We start from the raw sequence: 27,407 nt of genomic DNA, 5'->3' as shown, positions 1-27,407 counted from the left end.
GCTTCCGATTCTTTCCTCTATTAACCTTTAATTTACTTCTCCAGGATAAGAGATGGGTCACATAAAATAAAGTTGTAGTGTCTATGCATTTTATTGCATAAGTCTGTCCCCCCTGTTGTTCTGGGATGTCAAACTATGTTCCTATGAGGAGTTCCCCCTTCCTGCATTCTTATTCTCCACAAAACATGTTGATCCCTGTGTGTTTCTCCACTCTACATTTGGATTGGCAGAAATCCATATACACTCACACTTTTTTTGCTGCATTGAAATGCATGTATTGACTAATAAAACTGTGGGGAAAGTTCTCTGAACCATTTTCTGCAGTATGAAACAGTAAAATCCTATCTACTTTATATGAACATTGAATTCCATGAATTGCCATGGTTTGAAATGCAAATTAACCTGAAAAAGAATTCAACTTATTATTTAAAAATAGCTCATACATGTAAGCAATAGCATACTAAAAAATAACTAGCAAGATTTAGTCTTGATGTTATCTTTTAATTACAACAGATAATTACAACAAATAATAAAGGCCTTGAAGAAGTCTCCTCCACATAATGAATTGTTAACAAGTGGCAAAACAGTGAGTTGCTATTCCAACGAAGGAGAAAAACCCATATGTAATAATTACATTCAATAAAAAAGATATATGTTCTGGGTTGTACAGAACTGAATATAGTTTTCAACTGCTTGATACAATTATAATGTGTTAAGCACATTTTCTCCTTTACGTTTTACAATGAATTAAAAAAATGATTTGTATATTCATTTCATAAATAAGAAAACTGAGTTTCAGTAAAGGTAAACAATCTGTACCCGGTCACACAGCTAGTAAGTACCAGATGTTGAATTCCAAACCAAGTCTTTGGCTTATGCTACCACATAGCACTACCTCCTGAAAGAAGCTTAGAGAAACAAGGCAAATATGTGCCAAAATAATCAGAGAAGGCATCCAGGAGAAACAAAACCAGGACTTTTAAGAGTGACTAGGAGGACATATTGGATGGAATAAACACTGAACAAAAGTATAGAGGCAAGAAAAATATGGTGCATATGTAGTAGGAAGAGATTCCGGTATCTGGGCATTCATGCATATGGGACTGTGTAGGTCACATGCAGCAAACCACATAAGATCTTGAATGTCAGGAAAAGAAATGTAGACTTGATTGGCTATAGGATGGGTGGTGTGAAGCCATTGAATATTAGTTAGATTAACGAGATGAAAAGTGATTTGGGAAGATTGGTTGGGATGGGGAGTTGTCCAGAAAGCAACCTCCTAAGCATCTAAGAAGACAAGTAGGTGGCTGGCTACTTGTGTAATTCAGGTGGGATATCTGGAACTGTGGACTAGAATGGATGCTGTGCCTAGAGAATAACTTAAAAAACATTTTGAAGATGGGAAATATAAATTAGGATGATTCATACTGCTTTGGCATGTCCTAAATATTCAGTGTTCTCATGTGAAAAAGTGTAATTTTCAAACACATTATAGAACTCAACTAGTTATTTTGGGAACTTCCTTTTGTGTTTTTTTCAGAGTCTGAATTAACATAGCTTCTGACTTAATCCAGATTTGGGTAGTCATCTCAGTTTTCATGGTCTAAAGAAAGGTGACTGAAGAAAACAATTGTCCTTGATAATAACTATCAGCATAGAACTCTTTTATTTCAACTGAATGTTGCTTGCATTTATTTCAAATAGATTCCTTAGTCTAGAGATTTATGATGTTTCATGAGCTACAGCTTCATTTTGAACTTTGCCCTTAACATTGTGTGGTCCTCACTGTTAGGCTATTTTCCCTTGTGGTAGAAAAATAGCAGCTCCAACTATTGAAATAGCACATTCTCTTTTGTGTTTTGGGAGGACAGCTCTTCTGTCAGTCACCATCTAAAAGTCCCTGTGATTTGACCAATATAAATTCATTTCAAGGATGGGATCACATAGATGGGTTTAGGCTACTCAAGGGAAGTGGGAATCATTCTTAGCCAAATGGTGTGGCTAAAAATTTCAGGACCCTGCTAAAAAGTCTTCTGCAGGAATTGATGCTGGAGTGCAACCAAAAGTTATAATTCTTTGCCCTTAACTTCTTTACCTTTCTAGAATATAAACTAGGACTGTCAGATTCACGTGTGATGCAATGCATCTTTGTTTACTTCTTGGTATCTGACAAAGAGCCAAATACATGGGGTACTTTTTATCTTCAGTTAATTAGTTGAGTGAATGAATGAAATGGATGGATGGAAGCCATCTTTTCGAGAGACAGATTTTCAGGAAAGGAAAATTTATATTCAAAACTGTGCATAAATATACATAAGAAACGTCAATGTAGTTGTTTCTTTTGGAGAAAGGAGGGAGATCACATTTCAGAAAAAGATCTCTGTAGAGAAAATACTGTCATACATGTACAAATCTGAAAATCAAGTCCTAAATAAATTGACATGGCACACATAAATATGTATTTCATATGATTACATTATTTTGCAACAAAATGTGACCATGGCAATATTTTTTTTTTGCCTGAATATTTGTAACACACAATCTTAAAATTAGATTTCAAAAAACTGGAGTTTGTGAATGGGCTACCTGTATAGATTTGTTATCTATTTGAGTGCCAAGTTAAAAATGTATTTAAAACCCAGAATCCAGCTTACAAAACAATACATCCTTCTCTGTGCATCTGTTAGGTGTCTTTTGCTTCAGATGTGCCAGCTATTTGATTCTCAAGTAATCTTATAAGTAAACCAGATTAACATTGACATACTTATAAGGAAACTGAGTCTGAGAGAAGTTGATTCTTTTTTAAGGTGGGAATAAGTAATACTTGGTCTTTTAGCATGTTCATAATAATGGTATTACGATATATAAATCGTATTGCAATATAAAAATGTGTCAAATCCATTGTTGTACACCTGGAATTTACACATTGTTATATGTCAAATATACTTCAAAATAAATAAATAAATAAATAAATAAATAAATAAATAAATAAATAAAAAGGTAATGGAACAAGATTTAAACCCCCAGGATTGGATTCAAACCCCCAGAAATGTGGTCCAAAAAATGTTCTTCCATTATGCTCTGTGTATTACATTGGGTTCTCAGATGCAGTCTCTTGAGACAAGGATTTATGTGCAAATGACTGATTAAGGAAGTGCCAGAAGAGAACACGAGGTGGAGGAGTAAGGCGAGGAAAGGGAAAAGCCAAGGGTGATATTGCATTGTATTTCCAGCTTTAACCTAATCCCATTGTCTTAGTCCACATGAGTGCTCTAAAAGAATACTGTACACTGGGTGGCTTACAAATAACAGAAATTTATTTCTCACAGCTTTGGAGTCCAAGATCAAAGTGCCCACAGATTTGGTGTCTGTGAGTTCCAGTTCCACATAGATGACCATCTTGTCACTGGGTCCTTATGTGGCAAGGGGGGCAAAGGAACTCTACAGGGTCTCTTTTATAAGGACATTGATTGCATTCATGAGAGATCTGCTCTCATGACTTCATTGTCCCCCAAAGGCCCCACCTTCCAATACCATCACCTTGGGGGCTAGAATATCTGTATATGGACTTGAGGGGGATACAGATATTCAGCCCATAGCACCCACAGAAAGCATATATTTTGTTTAGAGTTTGTCCCATCTGGCCCAAAGGTGCTGGACATTCATACTGCCTTCCTCTCATTTTCCTCAGAGTAATGTGTATTTTCTGGCATTTCTTGCTCCCTGCAAAGTGAGCCCAAGATCAGGCCTTTGAGGAAAGTCACAGGTGCGAGTGATTAGAAATAAGGCCCCAGAACCTGGGTGATAGGTACACAGAAAAGGTTAAGGGAACCTGAAGTGACCTTGGTAGAGCACTGACACTGTCTCATCTACTCCCCTACTATTAAAGATACGAATATATAGTGTGGTAGTTAGGAGTACCAATTCCTGATCTAGTAGTCAAATCTGGGCTCTGACACTTGGGCAGGTTTCTTAACTTACATGTATGTTATTTTCTACATTCATAAAATGTATGCTAATTCAGTTACCTGAGCTCATGAGGTTGTTACTGTATTCATCTAGTCTATATATAGTCTAGAGCATGAGAGTCTGATTGAAAGGAAACTAGTGTGCTGTGACTTGCTCACAGTCATGTCACACAGCTGTTTAATGGCACAGCCAAGAGAACTCAGTCTCCGGACCTCCAGGTCTTTCACTACTCCTTGCTGGCCATTTAGGTATTAATGTAACATTTCTCAGAGGAACTAGGTGACCTCTAGTTTATTGACTATCTCAGTTAACTGAACGTTAATATTTGTTAATATAGGTCTAAAAGCTACTTTAGAGCTCATGAATAATTTATTAAAAATTCAAAGAACAGTAGACACACTGAGAATGCTGTTACAAACTTTCTTAAACATAATTTTCTGCCTTGTTTGTTTTTATATTCTTGAGTTGTTTGGCAACAGAACCTAATTAATTCACATTCATAAATAAATGACTAATAATATTTTAAGTTTCTCAAGGGTAGTTGCATATCCATTGAGTAAAATAGCCTTAATAATGCTTGCTTCGGCAGCACATATACTAAAATTGGAACAATACAGAGAAGATTGGCGATGGCACACAAATTTGTGAAACATTCCATACTTTTCAACAATTTACTTTGAGCATAGAGATTAGTAGGAATGTAATTCATAAATCTATGGCCCCATTCCGGTATTTTGTCATGACATTTAAAGAAATACAAAAATAATAATGTCCTGGCCAATCAAAACTCACATGGCCCTATACTGAATGCCTCTTCTTGAACAATACATTTTGTCTCCAAGATCAAGAATTGACAAAACTCCCAGTGTTGATACAATACCAACATCAAATTTTGATACTGCATTTTCTTTAGAATTAATAGTTGCTGTGACTAGATGAAAAAAAATGCTTTAGTGCTTTTAAAAAACATTATAATAAAGAAGATGTGACCTCTCCATACAATGGAATATTACTCAGCTATCAGAAAAAACAAATTCCCACCATCTGCTTTGATGTGGATGGAACTGGAGGGTATCCTGCTGAGTGAAGTAAGTCAATCTGAAAAGGACAATCATCATATGGTTTCACTCATATGGGGAATATAAGAAATAGTGAAAGGGATTATAAGGGACAGGAGAGAAAATGAGTGGGAAAAATTAGAGAGGGAGACAAACCATGAGAGACTCCTAACTCTGGGAAACAAAGTGTTGTGGAAGGGGAGGTGGGTGAGGGGACAGGATAGCTGGGTAATGGGCACTGAAGAGGGCACTTGATGGGATGAGCACTGGGTGTTATGTCGGCAAATTGAATTTAAATTTAAAAATTAAAAAAAAATGTATAATAAGCCAAAACTCCGAATGTGTACGTAAGAATGCTGAATAGAGGAAGAGGGAGTCTAAGCATAGAAAGTTGCTGCCCAGCCTGCTTTGTGTCTAGTGACTCTTGGGCTCTAGCTTCTGTCAGTTGATCCAACACTTTCTCTACTCTCCTCCCCCTTTGCTCTGGGGCACAAGCCCAGCATTTAAAAGTGTTTGGAATGCTGGACTTGGATTGTCTACCACAACTTCAGAGGCAGCACAATTTAGGGAAAATTTTTTTTTTCTTATCAGTCCTCTTGAGAATTCATACTGTAACAATAGTTCTGGGCAATACAGCTGTAATCTTGCAACCAGATCCAATCTGAATAAATGGTTCTCACTGAAATTTCTCCTTTCAAATAAATTGGGAATCGAAACTACTTTGTTTTTAGAGCATCAAGAGCCTTTGAGACATTACAGTTGATTTCAGAACATACATTATGGTAATAAAACTATGCAGTAGAAACCTTAAAATCTGCTGTTCTGATAAATGTAGTCACTAGCTTTTATGTTGAATTGCACTTTGAATAAGTTAAAAAGAAAATGTTAAGGTTCTGAATTCATGGTTTCACGGCCATTATATTTTAAACAAATGCAAATAAATGAAAAGCAATGACACTCTGAGACCACACATGTGATTGTATATCATACCATTTGAAAACACCTTATTGCACAAATGAATGAAAACCAAAGTTAACCATTTGGCTTAAAAATCATGTAGACTGATGCTGCCTAATTCTATTCTCTAATGAGGGATCAGGAGTTGAAGGAATGACACATCTTCAAACCATGTTAAAGTACAATTCCCTGGTGGGACACTTCACTTATTCACAGTCATTATTCAGCCTAATTAAGTTGGAAACTCATATTCTACAGGAACAAGGATACTAAGATTCATACCACTAATTTTTTAAAGATTTTATTTATTTATTCATGAGAGACACAGAAAGAGAGGCAGAAACACAGGCAGAAGAAGGAGGCTCCGTTCAGGGAACCTAATGTGGGACTTGATCCCCGGTCTCCAGGATCATGCCCTGGGAGGAAGGCAGCCGCTAAACCACTGAGCCAACCAGGCTGCCCCCATACCACTAATTTATTTAACATGATATCATTGTCTACATTTCACAACTATTTTCAGCATAAAAACATGGGTCAGTTTTTTTTTAAGGTTTTATTTATTTATTCATGAGAAACACAAAGAGAAGGTAGAGACAGGCAGAGGGAGAAGCAGGCTCTCCATGGGGAGCCCAATATGGGACTCGATCCCTGGACCCAGGATCACGCCCTGAGCAGAAGGCAGATGCTCAACCTCTGAGCCACCCAGGCATCCCAATGGGTCAGTTTTGATACATGTTTGTTACTGATGAAGAAGCAGATTCACTGAACTATTGTGGGTTGTGGTCATCGTCAGTGGCATCTGGGGTATGTTTTGTGAAACTGAAGTCATGGAAGTTCTTTTTGTTGAGACCCTGGTGTGGTTATTTTAGATGTTTCAATGGGTATCAGAATGGTGACTGTCCCAGTCTTGAAGACTGATGAAAACAGAGTTGTAGACTGCTTCACTGTGCTGGTAGCATACTCATCTATATGGCTGGAAGTCACAGAGGTGATATTCCATGAAAGAATATTAAAAAAAAACATTAAAACTGGAGCTATGACTTAGGGAATTAATATTCCCCTTCACTAGGTTCCTAGTCACACATAAGTCTTTTAAAAAGCCCCTCAAAATAAGCCAGCCGTAATACTAAATACCTAGGTGGACTATATCAGGAATCAGTAAGCAAGCGAGAGAGACTTTTGTGTGTCTTAGAGGGGTGATTATGTTTCCATATTGCTTTTCAGTGGCATTTATGGAAGTAATTTTGTTATTAATGGACCCAGATCCAATTAAGAATTATAAATAAAACGAAAGAGTAAAATGAAAACAGACAAAATAGTTTTATGTGGCAAAGTTCCTGGGGGGAAAAAAAAGACAATTTCAGATACCATGTGTATAGAGCACACACAGAACTGATGAATTGATGATATATATTTACTTGTGTTTGATTATTAATTAGGACTTTTGATTGCAAATAACAAAAACCCAACTTGAACTAATTTTTGAAATAGAAAGGAATTGACCAATGAAATAAGAGGAAAGATTGAACAAGTAAGCCACAGAATGACAGAGATGCAGTTGATTTTAGTAACAACAGAAGTATACAAACTCTGCTGAGGCTACCTCGTCTTTGGAGCTTTTCTGTGCATCAGCTTTATTGGATCTCACTACACAGGACTTCTTTCACAATGCCCAGCTTCCAAAAGGTGACAGGTGCTTTTTCATAGTTTTAAAATCTCAAGAAAAGATTGATTAGTTGGACATTCATTCCTGAACTGGTCAATTATGGTGGACAGAGCTTGGCCACACATGAACATGGTAGTTTCCGTAAGAATTCAGAATTGCAGTAGTGGGTAAATTATTTCCCAGAGATCTCCTGTCCCTCGGTTCCTTCCTTCATTCCTTCTCTTCATCTCTGTTCCACTGAACTATCACTTCCTGAGCTATAGCTGCCAAGTCCATTCAAGCTGTGGCCCCTTGACACCACTTCAGCAAGTCAGGTTGTGCTTTGAACACTGACCTTTCTCAGAGTGGATTACTTGTGATATACTGATACCATTTTCTTGCTCAATTTGGTTGTCTCTTATAAGTTGAAAATATTGTTATGCTAAAAGAGATCTCCCCATTTAAGATGAGGATGAGGGGGATGAGATGGGTAGATACTACCTAGTATCTTATCATAGTCCCATGAGCATATCGGCATAATTTTATAACCATTTGTCTACACTGCTAGTTCTGGCTGAAATGTTTTCATAGGCAGCATTGCATTATGAGTCAGATGCCCTTTGGATAACCTGTGTCAGAGATGGTTTACTGGCTTTTACATGGACATCACCATCTGCTGCCTGTGCCTGGGGTAGGTATGTAAAAGAGGGTGCCAGGAACAAGAATGGGCAGGAAGAAAAGTGATAGAGATTTATCAGATTTCCAGCTCATTACACATTCCACCCATCACCTGTCTTCTTTTGTTTTAATTTTTAATTTGTTGAATTGCAAGTTGCTTTTATAGAGCTATGTTCTACTCATGTTTCAACAAGCAATGTCTTAAATGGGTAGCCTTAGTATTGGAAAATTGCTCATAAGAGCTCTAATAACCTCCTGTTTTTTTCACATTGAGCTCAGTATACTTGAACAAGTCCAGAAGGGCACTCTCTCCCTTTTTTATGCTCCAAAATTAAAAACAAAAGGAAGATATATATATGTGTATACATATATGTTTATCTATAGGTAATGAAATTTATTTAACTCTCTCAAGAACACTTGCATATTTGTCAAGTAAAATAGGCTTAAGACTAAGTAACTATATGGAATCATTTAGCAACAAGCATGTAAGGAGGGGAAACAATGTATGTTTATAATAAGTTTATGTCCCAAATAAATGCAGGGACAATCATGACCTAGGTATAAATGTACGGATCCATGATTTGTTAGTGGAGTGGAGGATGTATTAGTTTCCTAGGAATGCTATGATAAGTGACCACAAGCCAAGTATCTTGAAATAGCAGAAATTGATTTTCTCACAGCTCCAGAGGCATCTGGAAAAATCAAGGCATCAGCAGGGCCATCTGTGCTCCAGCCAAAGGCTCTGGGGGATAATCGTTCCTTGGCTGTTCTAGCTTCTGATGGTCTCTGGTTTTCCCTGACTTGTGGCAGCTTGAGTCTAATCTCTGTGTCCATCTTCACAAGGTCTTCTTTCTGTGTGTGTCTGAATCTGAATCCCCTTCTCCTATCTCTTTTATAAAGACACTAGTCATTGGGTTTAGGACCCTCCTAAGCCATTGTAACTTCAGTGGCTTTTTGGAGAAGTCTTTTTGAAACAGAAACTGTTTCCCAGTAGGTGTTGGTGAAAGACCATCGGGCAAGCATGGCTTTGTCAAGGACCTCAAACCTCGAATGACAGACAGATAATATGCATTTCCACTAAGAGTTTCTTACCTCCTACTCTGATATAACGCTTTGGTTCTAAGTTATCAGGAGTTCTGACACACTTAGAAGCTTTTTGTCTTATCATTATCTCATTCTATTCTGTAGAACAAGTTCACATCAAGTAAGATGCTTTGGATCATTTCATTATTTGATATAATTAGAAAAATTTTTCCCAGTCATATTGTGTCCAACTCTGCTCTCATGTGCTACAGAATGAATAGAAATTCTTTCCTCTCTTACTGAAATAATTGAGTCATTTACTGAGAGCTGATTAGGAGGTATACATAGATTTTAAAAAGGTTTGCAATGAGAGCAAATTGCTTTCATTTTCTGAAATTTGTACCCTGCCCTGAACAGGTTATGCTCGTCCATAGCCAAGGAACAGAACACAGAGCAAAATAAAGAAAGATTGATGCATGGAAGTACAAACTTGAATCATGACTTTTGAGTTCTTATATGAATGATTGTGAAAATATCTTTGGTATCCTAAGTGGAGGATCAGAAAGGGAAGATTACAGGATTGATCCACATTTGTCAGTGTCTGGGTCAATTGTGAGTGGCCAGTGCACACGTAATTTCAGTAGCCTCGTGGGGAAAAGTGGTAGGTTGAGGGACTGGAGAGGGATGAAAGAACCAACCGAGCAGGAAAGAGGGACAGAGAGTTTCAGAAGGAGCACAGTCCTGGGTGGTTATAAGTGCAGGGTGGGACACTGAGATTGGGCTGCTGATGTGGGATGCAGGCTTCATTTCCATTCAATAAGTAGTTATTAAGCAGTCTCTGTGTTGCAGGGATTATGCAAGACATTGACCTGGAGGAAGAGGTAAGAGCAGATGATGGGATCATGAGAACAGTGCAATATTCAGGGCTTTTCAATTCCCAGATTTGGTTTTGTAGTCAATGTTAATTTCCACCTTGGTCTTGGTTATGCCTAGCAGCTCTCTTTTTCTCTGGTTTTCCTTTTTACTGCCTAATTCTCTCAAGAGTACCCTCAAAGTTTCAGCTACTTGAACGAACTGGAGACTGTTTTACTCTTAAAATTCCTTCACGTTGAAGGCTTCTCCCTTATCCCCATTCCATCTGTGATTTCTCTTCTAGGCTGTCCCTTTGCTATGCACTGGGGCTAACAGATAACCCACAGGTGCCAGCCGTCCTTGCCTGGCCTCTGTTGCATATGAAAGCGGGTGTACAGAACTGTCACCTGTTCTGGTCTGCAAATGCCACCTGTGTGCAAGAACACAGGCATCAATAACACAGTTTAGTATCATCGGGTATCGGTATCATTTCGACCCACTTCAATATGCACTACTTCCTTTTTATTTATTTCTTCTGTAGTCATCTAGCCAGCCTAAAAGAAAACTGAAATTAAATGTTTGTTCCCGTCTCAGAAATTACAATTTATCCACATTTGTATACTTATGTTGCCGTGACCTTCTTTGACACTTTCTATAAGCTTAATTTTTTATTTTTTTGGCATTCCCATTTTGATTGTGATCACGATGTGACATCCCTGAAGTAACCGAAATAAGTCTTTCTGTTTAAATGCTGCCCCTTATAGCAGAGATTCATCACAGCCTTATTTGTTTCAGAAATATTTTTAATATAAAAGTGTATCAGTCCACCATTATTTCAAACGATGCAGTGAAGGAGGAGTCTTTCCCCAGTGCACGGTTCCTGCACGCACAGGAGCGGCTGGTGTTCGATGCTTGTGCCCCCTGCGGGAGGTGGTGTCGGGGCACCTCCCTGCGCCCTCACGTGGGCCCGCGTCTCTGCCTCCGCCTTATTTAGGCTAAGGAAGGAATGTCACAGCAGGTCTTGCAACCTCTTCAGAGTAGCCCTGGGTAAGGACGACGAGACACAGTGTTTTGGGTTTGGTACCGGGCCCTGGTATCCCTGGGGGTCGTGCGGGGGGTCCCCGAGATCCAGGCTCCTCATGGCAGGGGTGCTGCGTTCCCTGGGACTGAGTTCCACCTCGGTGCCACAGGAGTGTCCTAGGGTCTCAGGTGCCTCGCGTGGTTGCCTTCAGATTCCTTCCCCAGAAGTTCTCTGTCCTTCAGGAGTTTGAAAGCTGTGTTCTCTCTGGTATCAGCGCGCCTCTGTCCAGGGGCTGCCCTCACACGACCTTCTCAAGCGCTTCTCTCTCTCTGTGGGCTTTCATCTCTCAGGTCCTTTCCATTCTGCCAAGAGCTCTGCTTCTTCCGAGCCTTCATATTCCCTCCTCTGATCAGCGTTCAGGTTTGCATGCAGAATGTTTCCTTGTTATTTCACGCGTGTATTTTTTTCCTTGGGAAAAACTTCTTTCTTGGGAAAATCCCCTCGGTTTGTAGTCTGGGGGTCAGATTACAGTTTGGTTCTCTTTGAAGACCTCACCATGTTTCGAGGGGAGGCCTTGTTATCTGCTCTCCTTAGGAAAGAACGTGTCAAAAGGCTGTCCTCTGTCTCATCTCCCTAAGGGCGAAGGGACACTTGGACTGGGGTGGTTAGGAGGGCAGGACCCCCCTCCTCAGGACATGAGGCTTCCCATCCTCACCCTCTCTCTCACTGGCAGCAGTTTCCAGGGCCTGACACATCTTCCGCAACGGCGTGTTGCGGCTAGGAGAGTACTGATTTTGGGGTCAGACCGGCCAATTCTCAAATCCCCTTCCACTGTTTCCTGCCTGTGGTACTTGGGGCTTATTTCCTCATCCTTTGAGTCTCAGTTTTCTCATCTGTAAAGTGGAATCAATAACAGTAACCTGCTAGATTTGTTGTAAATATTAAATGAAATATAGCAAATGATGAACCCAGTGGCTGGCAGATAGTACTAAATAAAATGCGTCTGTTACTCTTATTATTTCTAAAATGCACTGGTAGCTTGGAAGCTTGGTGTTGGTTTCAGCATTGACCTTGCATGGCACCTCGATGGGGGCCACTTGTTTCTGCAGCTGCCCCCGCAGCAGCCGACTCTCCTTTGCCCTTATGACTCCTTCCTGGGACCTACCTTGTGGAGCTCAGCAGGACGTACAGGTTCTGCCCTAACTGGTAAGGTACTTAGCAAAAAATGTCCATGTCCCTCTCTTCCTGTGGGCACGCTAGCAGTGCCCTGCCTCCCTCGGAGTGCTGAGGGGCCCACCTAAGTCTCACAAGAAAGCTCAAACTAGATGTGGAAGCTACAGTCTAACAGAAAGTCTAGCTTACCTTTCTGTGTGATGTATCACGCAACCATGCTTGAACAATAACAGCCATGATCAAGCAAAAGAGAAAATAGGTTCTGCCTTCAGGGTGCGCAGTCCTTTAGAGATGAGGCAAGTGCAAACAAAGCCACGTGCCATGTCGTTTCTGTGAATGTGATGTCAGAAATGTACGTGTGGGTCAGCCACGGCACGACTTACATGCAACACAAAGGCAAGCTGGATTTAAAAATCGGAAGCCCTGGCTGACTATTCAGACCTCTGCCTACTACATACCGTTTCCCTGTTTGGCTGCCTCGGTTTCTGATTAAAAAAAGAAAGAAAAACTATGTAGAAAATCAAAATGGGAAGCTTTAGGAGAGAATAGCTAAAAACACTTTATCTTTATATGCTTGTCTAAAGCAGAGAACAAGCAAAGGTTTCAAAATGCATTTGTTTGCATTCTAGTAATTAGGCCTAAAAGCAGATGTGTTGAACGCTAAAGCAGGTAAAGTCCTGGAAATTTATGGATACACCAGGGCTTCTTTAGCAGATGTATGGAGGGTTCGAAGTACCCTGTAGCTGACTGACGACAATACCTGTACAGGTACAGGGCTCCTGCTCTTCTGTGCAGGGAAGGGGACCCTTGGATGACTTAGCTCAGTCTCAGTTCCGGGCAAAGGTGGACAGGAGTTATGAAGGGAACTTACAGGAGGGGCAGTGGATAGAACATGCTCAGATGCATTGTGTTGTCAGGATTTGAACCATCTTGAACCCCTATTCTCTGTTCACTGGTTTTTGTTTTCCCTCTTCTGATTTGAGCGGTGTCATATGAGTGCATCGCTATAGTGTTGTTTCCTCACCCAAATTCTAACAGGAAGATTCTTAGAATTCAGTTTTAATCACTAAAATAAAAATAGCCATTACTGAGCCGTACTTTGTGTCCAGCACTATGCTTAGCACCAGATGGACAAATAGATGATAGAGAGATGATAGACGAATGAGTCATCATCTATCACTTTCAGTAAAGATGAATAAAGATGATATTTTGAAGTGGAAGAGAGGGACACTGAGAGAGCTTATGTCTACTATAGCCCTGATTTTTTTTTTTCCTGCTTGGGGAAAAAAAGAAAAGAAAAGAAAAGATAAAAGAGGGAAGGGGACCAACGGCAAAGGAGCCTGGAAGAAATCAGGTTTTGAAACACCTGCCATACAGAATGTTAAGGAAAACAAAAATGAGTTCAAAACCCAAACAGATTAGTAAATCCTATGATTCCTGGAGGAAAGCATTATCCTGTGTTTTTTTTTTCATTATTAAAGATTTGCTTATTTATTTGAGAAAGAGAGAGAGGAGAGAGAGAATGAGTTAGGGAAGGGTCAGAGGCAAAGAACCTCTGCTCAGCGTGGAGCCCAACGTGAGGCTCAATCTCATGACCCTGAGATCATGACCTGAGCAGAAACCTGGAGCTGGACATGCAGCCCACTGAATCCACACCTTATGGATTGTCTCCTCTTCACTCTTGCCATCATTGCTATCATCATCATTGTTATCTTTACCAGAGCAAATTACATCTGAATCACATCATAACTTTTACATAGTTGAGAACACGATTCCTTTGACAATCTGACCATCCTTTTTTTTTTTTTTTTTAATCTGACCATCCTTGATGCTAGTTTCATGCTTACCGCAGGGATCATAGGCTGGTTTGATTCACTGGACTCTCCCTGTCATTTGTGCTTGTTCAGGTGGAGCCAGTGATACAGAGAGGCCACGAGAGTCTGGTCCACCACATCCTGCTCTATCAGTGCAGCAGCAGCTTTAACGACAGCATTCTGGACTATGGCCACGAGTGCTACCACCCTAACATGCCCGATGCGTTCCTCACCTGCGAGACCGTTATTTTTGCCTGGGCCATTGGTGGAGAGGTGGGACAAATAATTACTATTTATTCGTGGGTCATGTTTTTTTTTTCCCCCTACAGTTCTAATAAATACAGTTCTAGTAAAACTCTGTATATTATTTCTGATATGAGGGTGGCTTATTTTTCTTCCCATTGAAAGTGATTTTTTCTGTAAGCCATTTTGTTGAATACACTCTAGATTACGGAGTTCCAGAATGTTGAAATATCTTTGAGAATGATTGGTTATAGAACTTTTAGAAACTTTCATAGGGCTCATCTCATGGAGTTTCCCTTATTTAGGGCTTTTCCTATCCACCTCATGTCGGATTATCCCTTGGTACTCCATTAGATCCTCGTTATGTGCTCCTGGAAGTCCATTATGACAATCCAACATATAAGGAGGGTGAGTCTGTTCTTCATATATTTTATCTATGATTTTTAGAAGTTTTATAACTCCTATCTTAACAGGATTGGAACAAACTAGCATCCAATGTTAGAATTAACCTATACATTTGTCATCAACCTATACATTAACCTTTTAAGAGCAAAAGAAGGTACTATTAAAAATTACTCTGGGACAACATTGATTAACCAGCACTGATCCATGCAAAATGGACACATGTGGTCACTGATTTTAAAAAAACAACTTGCATGCTACTTTCCAGGAAGTAGGATGATAGATTTTTCTCTTCATGATGTAAATTAGTTCCCAATACATAGTACTTGTGAAACATTTTCTAACTGTGCATATGAAGAATTACCATCCATCATACTAGCAAATATTAATATTTTATTGTGTGGTGGGAAAATCATAAATATGTTGGAGAAGTATTTATACAGTGACATGGTGTAATATGATATTGAACTGAAGAGGGTTGTGTAACCACATTTGATTTCTAAGTCTACTTTTCCATATCTACTTATGTAATATTCCGAAGCCAAAAAGTTGAAAGATTCAATATGAAGTTATCAACAGAGGCAGCTCAAAGTTATTTTACATTGATTTGTGCAATTATTCAGCAAATACTGAGCATTGACTGTGTCTGTAGTCTGTGCTTAATGATATAACATGAGTGAAAACCAGACACCAAGCCACCCTCATGGAAATTATAGTGTAGTGAAAAAGAGAAACAATAAAATAATCATACCAATTAATATAAAATTATTCATATACCAATGGTTCCAAAGCATCAATTTGATAATCACAGGTAAGTCAGCCCTGCAGAAAGGAGCCAATTAGTTTCAAAGTCAGTGAAACAAATTTATGAAGGGCTTGGGACTCATTCTCTCCCTTCTTATGATAACTATTACAGCAAGGAATGTGTCTTACTCATCTCTCATCTCCACATGCCTATTGTCGGGCTTTCTATTCACATAATAGATTCTTAATATTTTTGTTGATTGAATAACTGACTGTTCTTTGAGTGATTAAAAGAATGGTGGCAAACTATAAAGAAAATTAATCATCAGTAGTTTATTCTGTCAGCAGATGGTTTCTAGACTAAGGGGTTTCTACCTCTATGGGAATATTACTGAACTTTACCTGAAAACGGTATTAAACTTTTGTTGAGTTATTCTATAGTTTAATGAATGACTTTAGAATTTTCTTTCTTCTGTCTTTATGTTAGGTAATTGTGAAATATATCAGCCAGACAACACAAACATTTCTCCCATGGTATACTGTATAAGTAAAAAATGGTTGCAGACAATATTATATCTTATCTTTTAATTACTGTTTGTGAAACTGATTGTTGTCTTTTTTTTTTTAAGGTTTTATTTATTTATTCATGAGAGACACACAGGGAGAGAGAGAGGCTGAGATACAGGCAGAGGGAGAAGCAGGCTCCATGCAGACAGTCTGATGTGGGACTTGATCCCAGGTCTCCAGGATCCGGCCCCAGGCTGAAGGCGGCGCTAAACCGCTGAGCCACCCGGGGTGCCCTGATTGTTGTCTTCCACTAGTTTTTATTTGTAATTCTTTCCTTTGTGAGATTGTAAAGAAAATTTGTAAATCTATTTCACCTGAATGTAGAGAACTTTTTTTTTTTTAAGAACTCAAACTCACTTTTAATTATATGTTCTTATTCCAGGTTTAATAGATAATTCTGGGCTGAGGTTATTTCATACGACAGATATAAGGAAGTATGATGCTGGAGTGATTGAGGCTGGCCTCTGGGTAAGCCTCTTCCATACCATCCCTCCAGGGATGCCTGAATTCCGGTCTGAGGGTCACTGCACTCTGGAATGCCTAGAAGAGGTATGTGGAGCTTCTGAGTCTGTGAGCTGCTATTTATAGATTAATCAGTGCTCTTAGAAAACTATGTTTGGAAAATCTCATACTTGTTATTAATCTTTTTCTCATTATCATGATGTAAAGTCATTACTTATCATTGTGGCAAGACCTTTGATTGCTTTTTTTAAATCCTGAAGGCTGTAGGAGTAGAATTCTGGACAATAATAACTCCCAGGATGTTTTACTTCCTGACCACCTCTTCTACTTGGTTTTCTTATCTCAGAAAGTGGGAATAATTTCCCCTTTGAAGAGTTTCTATTTACAGGTTACTAACATAACTGGAATCATTTTTGCCAGGAGCTTTGATTGCCTCTTTACCTCCTAAAAGAAAGATAACATTTAGGAGTGGTCCAGTAGGTTCTCAGTAAGCATTAGTTCCCCTTCTTTTCTGCCCACAAAATGTTATTTCACAAAGATAACACTACTAGGAATAAGTCATGAAAGATCCAAATTCAAAATGTGTGGCGGCTCAAGCATTCACTTAAATTGCTTTAGATTGTCTTCTCAGTTGTCGATCCAAGGCTCTTTTATGGTGAACTGTCTGAACATGTGCTTGTTTGGGCTAATTGTGTCTTCCTCTGTGTGCCCTGCCTGTAGGCTCTGGAAGCTGAAAAGCCAAGTGGAATCCATGTGTTTGCTGTTCTTCTCCATGCTCACCTGGCTGGCAGGGGCATCAGGCTCCGTCATTTTCGAAAGGGGGAGGAAATGAGATTACTGGCTTATGATGATGATTTTGACTTCAATTTCCAGGAGTTTCAGTATCTAAAGGAAGAACAAACAATCTTACCAGTATGAATGTTTTGTTTTCTTTTACTGAATCTTAGAGTCAAGGCATCTATCTATTGCGATTTAGCAAGGTTTCTACCAGTAAAGAGAATTGCTCATCGTATTCACATTCTTGAAGCCACCCACTGTGGGTGTTGCACAACTCAGATGGAATGTGTTTGATCTGATTTCCAAATTCAAAACTCATTTTTCTTACCATTCCCAGGGGGCAATCAAGCTGTTGATTTAAAAAGAAAAAACCTCGGGTTCTGAGTACCAAACATTACTCTTTACTTACTTGACTTTTCAGTAAACCTTTGGGTTACAATTCTTGTAATGGAAAAATCAGAGATACTTCTTTATACCATAGGAGACGTTTGGGAAGTTTCATTTCAGTAAAAATGAAGATAAGGATAATTACTTCATTTGACAAAGGTTTCAAACAGAGTTAATTATCCAACTTGCAACAATACTTGAGGTTATGGTGGAAGGACAGTGTGTTAAGATACTAATCCCTGAGCCTTCCGAGTAGTGGGCCAGGAAGACCAAATCTGGGGACCAGCACCCAGCACAAGCTGCCTCTGGTCCATGAATAGTCTGTCCATTTACCTGAGTGGTGAGCAATAAAAAAATGATTCTCTATGTGTAATGAATTGTTCAAAAGGTTAGAAAACACTGGAACAATAAATAACCATCACTTCGCTTCATGATTCTGTTGTAAGGAAATAAAGATGTGACTAAAGACTTTTAAAGACAATAATATAAATGAAGAGGTAATCACAATAACTAGTAGCTATGGCTAACATTTATGAAGTGTTTACTCTGCACTAAGAACTAATTGCATGTTATGTCATTTAATCTCCTCACAAAGCTGTGCAAAATAACAGCTATTTTATATAATTATGTTTTAAATAAATAAACTGTGCCCAGATAGTTCTTTTCCTTACTTAGGGTCATACATTTTGAACATAGTGGAGTTTGGCCTGAGGGGGCCCTATTTGTTTGTTTGCTTATTTATTATATTAGCATTCTTAGAACTTAGTAGATCAGAGTTCCCTTGGATCAAATTCCTTAATGAATCTACTCACATAGCAAGTAAAACTATTGGCCTACAAATGTATTAGATAAATAAAACAGCCTAAAACCCCAATCTGAAAGCTTTTATTTTTGTTTTAGGGAGATAATCTAATTACTGAGTGTCGTTACAACACAAAAGATAGAGCCCGGATGACTTGGGTAAGAAAATTTTTATTACTATTAAAATTGATTGTTGGAGAAGGAGGAATAAACTTTTATTTTAGAGGATAAAAAGTAAAAAGCATTTCCATTTGAAGGCAAAATTCCTGCATGTCCTGAGCATGAAACATCATAAAAGTGAAATCAGAGCTATTTTAGCATCTTACCAGATTAACTAATGATACTATAGCAATATTTGCAGTATAATTTATTGACCCTTTCATGAAAAGCTATCCTTAGTCCTTTAGTTTTTCCTCACCAAATCATATTAATTAAAGACCTGTGGTTACAAATGACCATCTGCTTGACTCTGGAGTTACATGAATCAAGACTTCAAAAGGAAGAATGATTTGTATGACCTTAGGGTTTTTGAGCCAAAGAGAAATTTTGTTCCAACAGATTAGTGGGGAGTCCTGACCAACATTCAAGAAATAGACCATTCATGCCTTATACAGTCTATTCCAAGGAACACTTCTCACCAACTCATTTTATAAAGTTAGCATAATCTTAATACTGAAACCTGATAATGACAGTATGAGAGAGGTCAACAACATGAACCTGATGGAAATCTCTTTGATGAAGTATTGGCAAATCAAATTCTGCATTATATAAAAATGTAATGTTAGGATCAATTTGGGCTTAGCTAAAGGATGTAAAATTGGTTTAAAATAGAAAATATATTAATAGCATCCTCCAGGAAGAGATTAAAGGAAAAAGACATGCTCACCTCAACAGGGGCAGAAAAAAGCCTTCATAAGATTTAAATCAATCATAAAAAGAACGTTTCACAAACCAGGAATAGGAGAGATAAATCCTAGCTATGAAAAATCTGTAGCAAATATCAAACTACTTGAAATATTAGAAGTATTGCTTTAATATCAGGAGAAGGAAAAAGATATTTATTATCACCATTTCCATTCAACATTGTACTGGAAAAGGAAAAAAATGAGATAAGTGGATCATAAAGGAAGAAGCAAAGAAGCAAAACATTATTCACAGATATTATAATTTTCTACATCAAAAACCTCTTCAAAATTGATATCTAAAACTATTTGTGTTTTAGTATATAAGAAACTATCTCAAGAAAGTGCATTTTAAAACTCTAAGTTTTATAGCAATAAAATCTAACATTAGATGTATTTGATCTCCATGGAAAATAATTATAAATCTTTATTTGCAAAACATTACAGTATGCCCAAAGAAATGAAGAGATCCTGTGTTCATAGAAAGTTTCCATAAAATAAAGATAATCCTTCTATTCAAATTGCCCTATAAATTTGATATTGATTTAGTAGAAAAAATTCAGAGAGATTTTATGATTTGAGATTCTGGTATCCCAACTAAGAAATTTTCACCTAACCATAGGTGCAAAGATTTTCTCTTATTTTTTTCATATTTCTAAAAGTTATACAGTTTTAGCTTTTACATGGAGCAAATGGATTCTGAAGTTTACATAGAAGAGCAAAGCATTAACAATTGACAAGACACTATTAAAAAATAAAAGATAGAGATAAGCTACTGGGTGTGAAGGCTTATTTTAAAGATACAGTGATCGATAGTGTGTTTGGGTCCAGAGTAAGAATAGTGGTACATATTAGGAATCCTGGAAACTGATATACAGCCCCCTATTAAGAAACTTGGTTTAAAATAGACATGGTATCCATTTAAGTGGGAAAGAATGGATTTTTCTTTAAAGAATACTAGCACAACTGGGTATGGACATGACAAAAATAAAATTATGTCTTTATCTCATACAATACACAAGAAAGTCAATTCTAGATAGATTAAGTATTTAAACATGAAAAGCAAAGTCTTAAAACTATTTGGGGGAAAATATATGAATATATTTTTATGATGTTGGGTAGTAAGAACTTAAAACATAAAAAAGCACGGACTATAAAAGATTGATGAATACCTGAAATCTTTTGGTTAACAAAAAACACTATTAAGTAAGTGAAAAGACAAGTTTTAACTGAAAAAAAAAGCAATATACGTAGATTAATAAAGCATTAGTATCCAGCATATAAAAGAAATTTCATAAGTCAGTAATGTAAGACAAACAGACCATAGAAAAAGAGCAATAGACACAAACATTTCACAGAAATAAAAGCCCAAATAGATAATAAACATATGAAAGATGCCTGATTTCATTTGAAATTAAGATGATGCAGATATAAACCAGAGTGAGATATGTTATACCCATCAGTTTGGCAATATTTAAAATTGCAATTCCAATGCAATTGGAAACTGGAGTCTTCACACACAGCTAAATGTAAATTCATAAAACCACTTTGGGGAAAAGCATGATACCATCTAATAAAGTTGGAGATTCATATATGCTCTATCCAGTTCCATTCCTATGTGGATTTAATCTTAAATCTTTAAAGTTCCTTTTGCCGAAAGTGTTCTAGGAGAGAAATATGTAGAATATTCATAGTAACATGTAGCAACACAGGAACAAAAAGCTGGGAACAGCTCAATTATTTACAAAAAAGAATAAATTTAATGTAATATGTCCATATAATATATTAATAGTATGTATCTGTGAATGAAAGCCACATATATTAACTGAGAATGTGTCTGAGAAACAAAATCTTGATTGAAAAGGGCAAGTTTGCAGCAGACCATAGGTGTTATGATGTCATGTATCTAAAGTTGTAGAACATACAAAATTAAAATGTTGTTTAGGGATGCATCCATACATCAATAAACTGAATGTAAGGGTTTGAAAAGCTTTAGAATGTTAAATCAAATAGATAATTGTCATCTTCAGTTAGGATGGGGAAGAGGAAAATTAAAAATGAGCACAGAGGGTGAGGTTACTCCACCAGTGTTGGCTTTATTTATCTCATACCTTAGATATGATTTTGTTTGCATGAAATATTGTACTGAGACATAATGAGTTATTATTTTAGTGTCTATTTTGGTGATCTACCTGGATACTACCCATCTTCTGGGCCAACACAGCAAAGCCTCAGACCCTGAAAATATCAGATGATAACCAACAGCTGTGTCATTCACTGGGCGTCGCCCTTGGTGTCAGGAAATGCCCCACTTGAAGTTATGCTCTCTGCAGTGGGGCAGCCGTGGCCCATGACTGGTTCATGGGAGGATACAAATGCCCAGCTCCCTTCCTACAGTTTAGTACCTCTCCAAAGAGCCACCCCAGCTGAATGATAAATTAAATATGATATTTACTGAGGCATCACTTGCAAACTCATTTGTAGATCAGCTTCTCCCTTTGCCCAATCCTGCTTTGTTCATCAAGTACAAAACATTGCATTTTGCAATTTGTAAAATCTTTGCACTTTAGGCACTGCATTAGTTTATAACTATGAATAATACTGCCAACTTTTTCACCTTCATTTTTTAGTAATAGATGATTTTCTGGTTAAAAAATTCTTGGCTAATTTATTTTTCCCTACAGCCCTTGAATACGTAATCCCAATATCTTTTTGTTACTTCCATCACTTATGATGAAATGCCAGCTGTCATTTGTATCATTGCTCCCCTGTGTGTGATGTGCCATTTCTCTCTTGCTGCTTTTGAGGTTTCCTCTTTGTCTTTGGATTTCAGCTATTTGACTATGATGTGTTTAGCTATGGCTCTCTTCATACTTATCTTTGGCATTTGTTGAGCTTCTTGGGTCTGTAAGTTAATGTTTTTCACTAAATTCAGGAAGATTACAGCCATTATTTTTAAAAATATTTTCCTACCTTTTATTCTCTTCCTTCTCACTCTGGAACTCTAATTGCATGTATGTTGTAATACTTAATGTAGTTTGAGGTATTTTCTGGGATATTTTCACTTTCTTTAGGTTTTTTTTTTTTTTCTTTCTCTGTTCTTCGGATTGGAAAACTTCTATTGACCTATATTTGAGGTCACTGATTCTTCTGCTACCTCGGATCTGCTATTAAGCTCATCCTGAGCATTTTTTATTCAATGATGGTAACTTTTACCTCTAGAATTTCTATTTTGTTCTTTTTTATGTTTTCCTTTCTCTGGTGTCATTCTCTATTTGTTTACTCATTTTTGACATATTTGTCTTTAATTTCTTGAACATCTTTCCTTAACTTTTAAAACATATTTATATCTATAAGTTTTTGCTAAATCCAGCATCTGTAGCTTCTCACAATCAGTTTCTGCTGGTAACTTTTTCATTTTCTGGACGCAGACTGTAGTTTCCAATTTCTTTTTAGGTTTGATAACTTTTCCTTGAAATTTTAACACTGTCAATAATATGTTGCAGCAGTTCTAGATTCTGTTCTCCTGAGAACTTTCATCTTTTTAATTTCAGTAAATACGTTATTACCTATATTCAAAAGGTGAGATCTGTTTTCTCTGTGGGATGCATCTGCTTATGTTTATACACATAACAATAAGAATATAGAAAATTCAGTGCAGTCAGGCAAAGATTCCATCAAACTGACTGGTATCATGTTGACCAAGCATCCCTATAATCCTCTGAAATGTTCTCAGTGCTGAGAAGTTTACATCATATGAACGGAATTTGAAAGAGATTGTCAGATTGTTTAAGAAAGGCAACTTTTAAATAGATGGAAATAATTATATTAATTTTTCAATGTGACTAAATTGTCACTCAGATTATTATTTTTCAGCTTTAGTATGTCTTACATGTCAATGCTGCAAGAGATTGTAGAACACAGGCGGCTTGTGTGCTCTAAGTGTCAGCATTGGTGGAACACATACTTTTCTAAACAAAAGATCTCCATTTTCAGGGAGGATTGAGCACCAGGAATGAAATGTGTCTCTCATACCTTCTTTATTATCCAAGAATTAACCTTACTCGATGTGCAAGTATTCCAGACATTATGGAGCAACTTCAGTTCATTGGTGTGAAGGAGATATATAGGCCAGTCACGTAAGTAGTAAATGGATTTCATAGTGGGGTAGTGTACTTCACAGAAGAATGGGATTTATTTGCATATTGGATTTATCACCATATTATGGAATTCTTTTAAGTCTTGGTCTGTTTACTTATTTTTAGCTGTGATGACAAAATGAGCTTCTTGTTTGATATGTCCAAGGTCCCCAAGACTCCTACCAGGTTCAGAGATTTTCTAGGAGGACCTGAAGAATTCAGCCTATTATTGTATCCATGGCTAATATTTTTTACAGAGGAAGAGTACAAAACAAACTTAACAAAAGGAAATGGCACATGGGCCAAATCCAGAAAAAACCCAGGACAAGGGTCCAAGAAGCCTCTAAAGTGGAATCACACAGAATGTACTTAATTCCACTAGCATCAAAGTACGACAACATGCATGAGATGTTGTCAACTAGAGATACCCATTAAAGATTCAGTGCCCAGAGGTTTTCTTTTAAGCTTTTTAAAAGATTTTTAAGATTTTATTTTATTTTTTTTTTGAGAGAGAGAGAGAGAGAAAGAGAAAGCATACGTGCATGCACACAAGTTGTGGGGAGGGGTAGAGAGAGAGGGAGAAGCAGGCTCCCTGCTCAGAGGGGCTTAACCCCAGGACCCTGGGATCATGACCTGAGAGGAAGGCAGATGCTTAACTGACTAAGGCACCCAGGCACTCCATACCAGGGTTTTTTATTGAGAACTGGTTACATAGGTGTCCTCTGTCTAGTAAGTACTCAAATTGAGACTTCCAGAAGGAAGGCAGAGTGATAGTGTTCAAAGAGCCAGCTCAGCCTGTAACATGTTTGAAAAGATGTATCTGCACTTTGAGGTCCCTTTAGAATGCCATTTGCTAGACCTCTCAAGTGTTTTAATTGCTACATTCAAGTGGCTCACAAGTCCAAGATGCCGGATGCCCTATGGCATCAAAAACTCAAGACTTTGGGCAAAGCTTGTGGCCTTGCATTGGGGGACAGAAGGAAACAGAATGTGTGTATTCATTCAATTTAGAAATAAGGCATCTGAGAGATGCCATCATTTTCTGTGTTTAAGTTAAACTGCATTTTTGTCTTTTGGTTGAAATGTGAAATGTACTGTCCCAATATAAAACAGTAAATATTTGAAAAAAAACACCTAATTTGCATTGTTTGTACAAATAGTTGAGGCACAATGAGTCACTCTTCATTTGGGGAAAGTTTTATATCAGGATAGGAAATTGTTTACTACTTAGGTTAGCTGATGCCAGCCAAAGGCCAGCCTTCCACACAGGCATTTCCAAGGATGAAAGTCTCAGGATGCTATGTTCACTCTCTCTGCACAATTGTACAACATAGAAATTATTTAAGATAAAATAATAGACAAGATATATATTATTTCTGTCCTCTTGGGGCTATATTCTAGGATGGGGGAGAGGTAATAAACATTATAAATATAAAATTTCGGATGTCAGTAAATGTTAGGAAAGTAATTGAGACAGTGAAGGAAGAGTGTGTAGCTGTAGTCAGTAGGATGGTAAAAGCCTCTCTGGGATGGTGTCTTAGTCTGTCCAGGCTGCCATAATGTAGTACCATAGACCGAGTAGCTTATGAACAACAGAAATTTGTTGCTCACAGTTCTGGAGGCTGGGAAGTCCAAGATCAAAGTGCCAGCAGATCCAGTGTCTGGTGAGGATTCACTTCTTCCTAGATGGTCATCTTCTCACTGTAACCTCACGTGGCAGAGGGTGGCAGGGACCTTTCTCAAGCTGCTTTTATGAGGTCACTAATCCCATGAGGGTTTTGCCTTCATGAGCTAATCACTTTCCTAAGACCCCAGCTTCTGATACCTTAAGATTTCAACATATGAATTTGGAGGGGAACACAAACATTCAATCCATGGCCAGAGGTGATGTTTGAGTAGAGACCTTAGTGATGAGGAGCCAGCCATGGAAAGATATAAAGAATACTCTTTGCAGAGAGAAGAGCCAATGTCATGACCTTATGGTGGGTATGAAAGTAGCATGTTTGAAGAACAGCAAGAAGGCGAATTTGGCTGGAACGGAGTGAAATATGTTAGAGAGGAAGTGAGCAAAAGTGGGACCTTAGAGTGACATAAAGACACCAGGTTTGGAGTGCAAAGAGAAGCCATTGTAGGATAGAAACCATGTTGATTTGGCTACTGAATTGAGAAAGGAGTCTAGGAGGAACAGACTGGGAAAAATAATACCACTCAGGAGACTGTTGTGATCACCCAGTTGAGATGAATGTGTCTGGGACCAACATGGTGGCCATAGAGCTGATGAGAAATGGTAGCAAGCAGGTTACCTTCTCACGGTAGCACACACCGGACCTGTTGGTTGATGGTATCTCAGGGAGGTGATGAGAGAAAAAGAGAGTACTGTAGGGAGATGTATTTGAGGCAGAAATGGAAAGTTCTGCTTTGGATATATTAGTTGACATAGAAAAAAAGAATTTTATTCATTCTTAGCCACACGACAAAGAATTAGGGTGGCTGGTGGAAATTTTGGAGCATAGATTTGGTTTTACTATAAGGAAGAATTTTCCAATGATTAAGGCTTTTCAATATGAAAGACTGATATAATTAGGTAAAAGATACACATAGATTTTTGAGATGATATGTTTAAGGAGAGGATTAAAAAACAGGTGATGAGAATGTGGTCAAATGCATTCACTGAAGTTGTATATAATTATGATTTACTTTTTATTGTAAATTGTAAATTATGAACTAAGAGCTCTCTTCTTTTTCAGTTATACTTACTAGTGGGTTCCTACCCAGACAACCCAATGACCACCAGAACAGAAGCCTGTATCTACTAAAATACAAATAACAAACACTTGTGTAAATTCATTTGTGGTTCATAAAGTGTTTCCATATGTATAATTTCGATTAATTTGTTTTCACACAATTCTGATAGGTATTGAAGGACTTGCAATCCCAATTTTGTAGAAGAGGAAATGGAAACTGAGGGATTCAGAGACTATTCCACATCAGATCATGCATAATCAAAGGAGGGCCTAATGTTTGTTGTGTCTCTGATAGAAATAGGTAGATATTTGCCTTTTTATTTGAAATAAATAATTACATATGCAAAAAATAAAATGGTAATGAATATCAAAACAGTATATTAAATGTCATTCCAAAAACACTAGGGTATAGTCTTGTTTTTATTTTTTATTAAAATATTTCATTTATTTATTTGAGAAAGAAGGAGACAGAGAGCAGCAGCAGGGAGGAGGGGCAGAGGGAGAAGGAGAAGCAGACTCCTTGCTGAGCAGGAAGCCTGATGTGGGGAGCCTATGCGGGGGTCCTGGGATCATGACCTGAGTGAGCTGAAGGCAGTTGCTTTAACCCACTGAGCCACCCAAGTGCCCCTATGGTCTTGTTTTTTAAATATCAATATTGTTCCTCAGACTTCATAGCTTTTTTTTCCCTTTAGAATATTTTTTTTACATACTGACTAGAAATTTTTTTCCCATTCAAGAGTTAATATGAAAGAATGTTGAAAACAAATGGACATTGAAAGCTGTTTGTTTTATAAGGTGATGATTCAAAATGTATTCTATGGCCTAATTATTTTCTTTTGTGCTCAACCTGTGTAAATCTTCCTTTGAACACTCCACTCCCAAGTTCCAATGAGCTCTGTTAGAGTCCACACCTTTGGTCTCTCTCAGGAAAATTTAAAGTTGGGTTTTTTTATGACTTAAAAAGACAGGGAGAATTGTTTCGCAGAACAAGGCCAGTTTTGTAATGTCATTGCCCATGTAAAACCACTTAACTACATGATTAAATTTAT

The 27,407-nt window shown here is 37.8% G+C and overlaps 1 protein-coding gene, 1 long non-coding RNA gene and 1 pseudogene across 4 annotated transcripts in view; 2 read left to right on the top strand and 1 right to left on the bottom strand.

Moving 5' to 3' along the window:
• The window catches only part of MOXD1 (monooxygenase DBH like 1), a 95,620-nt gene that overhangs the window by 52,522 nt on the left and 15,691 nt on the right, over positions 1 to 27,407 (top strand). Inside the window, exons 5-11 of one of the 3 annotated variants that reach the window (XM_072823778.1) lie at positions 14,284 to 14,463; positions 14,739 to 14,841; positions 16,529 to 16,695; positions 17,329 to 17,520; positions 18,673 to 18,732; positions 23,472 to 23,614; positions 26,529 to 26,651. In XM_072823778.1, the coding sequence (XP_072679879.1) occupies positions 14,284 to 14,463; positions 14,739 to 14,841; positions 16,529 to 16,695; positions 17,329 to 17,520; positions 18,673 to 18,732; positions 23,472 to 23,614; positions 26,529 to 26,535 (852 nt within the window). In that variant the 3' untranslated portion in view covers positions 26,536 to 26,651. Of the gene's footprint in view, positions 1 to 14,283; positions 14,464 to 14,738; positions 14,842 to 16,528; positions 16,696 to 17,328; positions 17,521 to 18,672; positions 18,733 to 23,471; positions 23,615 to 26,361; positions 26,486 to 26,528; positions 26,652 to 27,407 lie in introns of those variants that run through there. The other 2 variants (XM_072823773.1, XM_072823766.1) reach the window with 2 other exon arrangements.
• On the top strand, positions 4,543 to 4,633 carry LOC140608912 (U6 spliceosomal RNA; annotated as a pseudogene).
• LOC140632111 (uncharacterized) lies at positions 16,401 to 25,366 on the bottom strand. Its single transcript, XR_012029643.1, has 2 exons — positions 25,226 to 25,366; positions 16,401 to 17,493 (listed from the first exon to the last, which is right to left on the bottom strand). It is a non-coding gene; the product is annotated as an uncharacterized lncRNA (long non-coding RNA).

Source organism: Canis lupus, chromosome 1 (genome assembly GCF_048164855.1).
Source record: "Canis lupus baileyi chromosome 1, mCanLup2.hap1, whole genome shotgun sequence".
NCBI classification, from domain to species: domain Eukaryota; kingdom Metazoa; phylum Chordata; class Mammalia; order Carnivora; family Canidae; genus Canis; species Canis lupus.
Note: the sequence above shows the minus strand (reverse complement) of the source record. Positions and strands in the feature narration are given on the sequence as shown.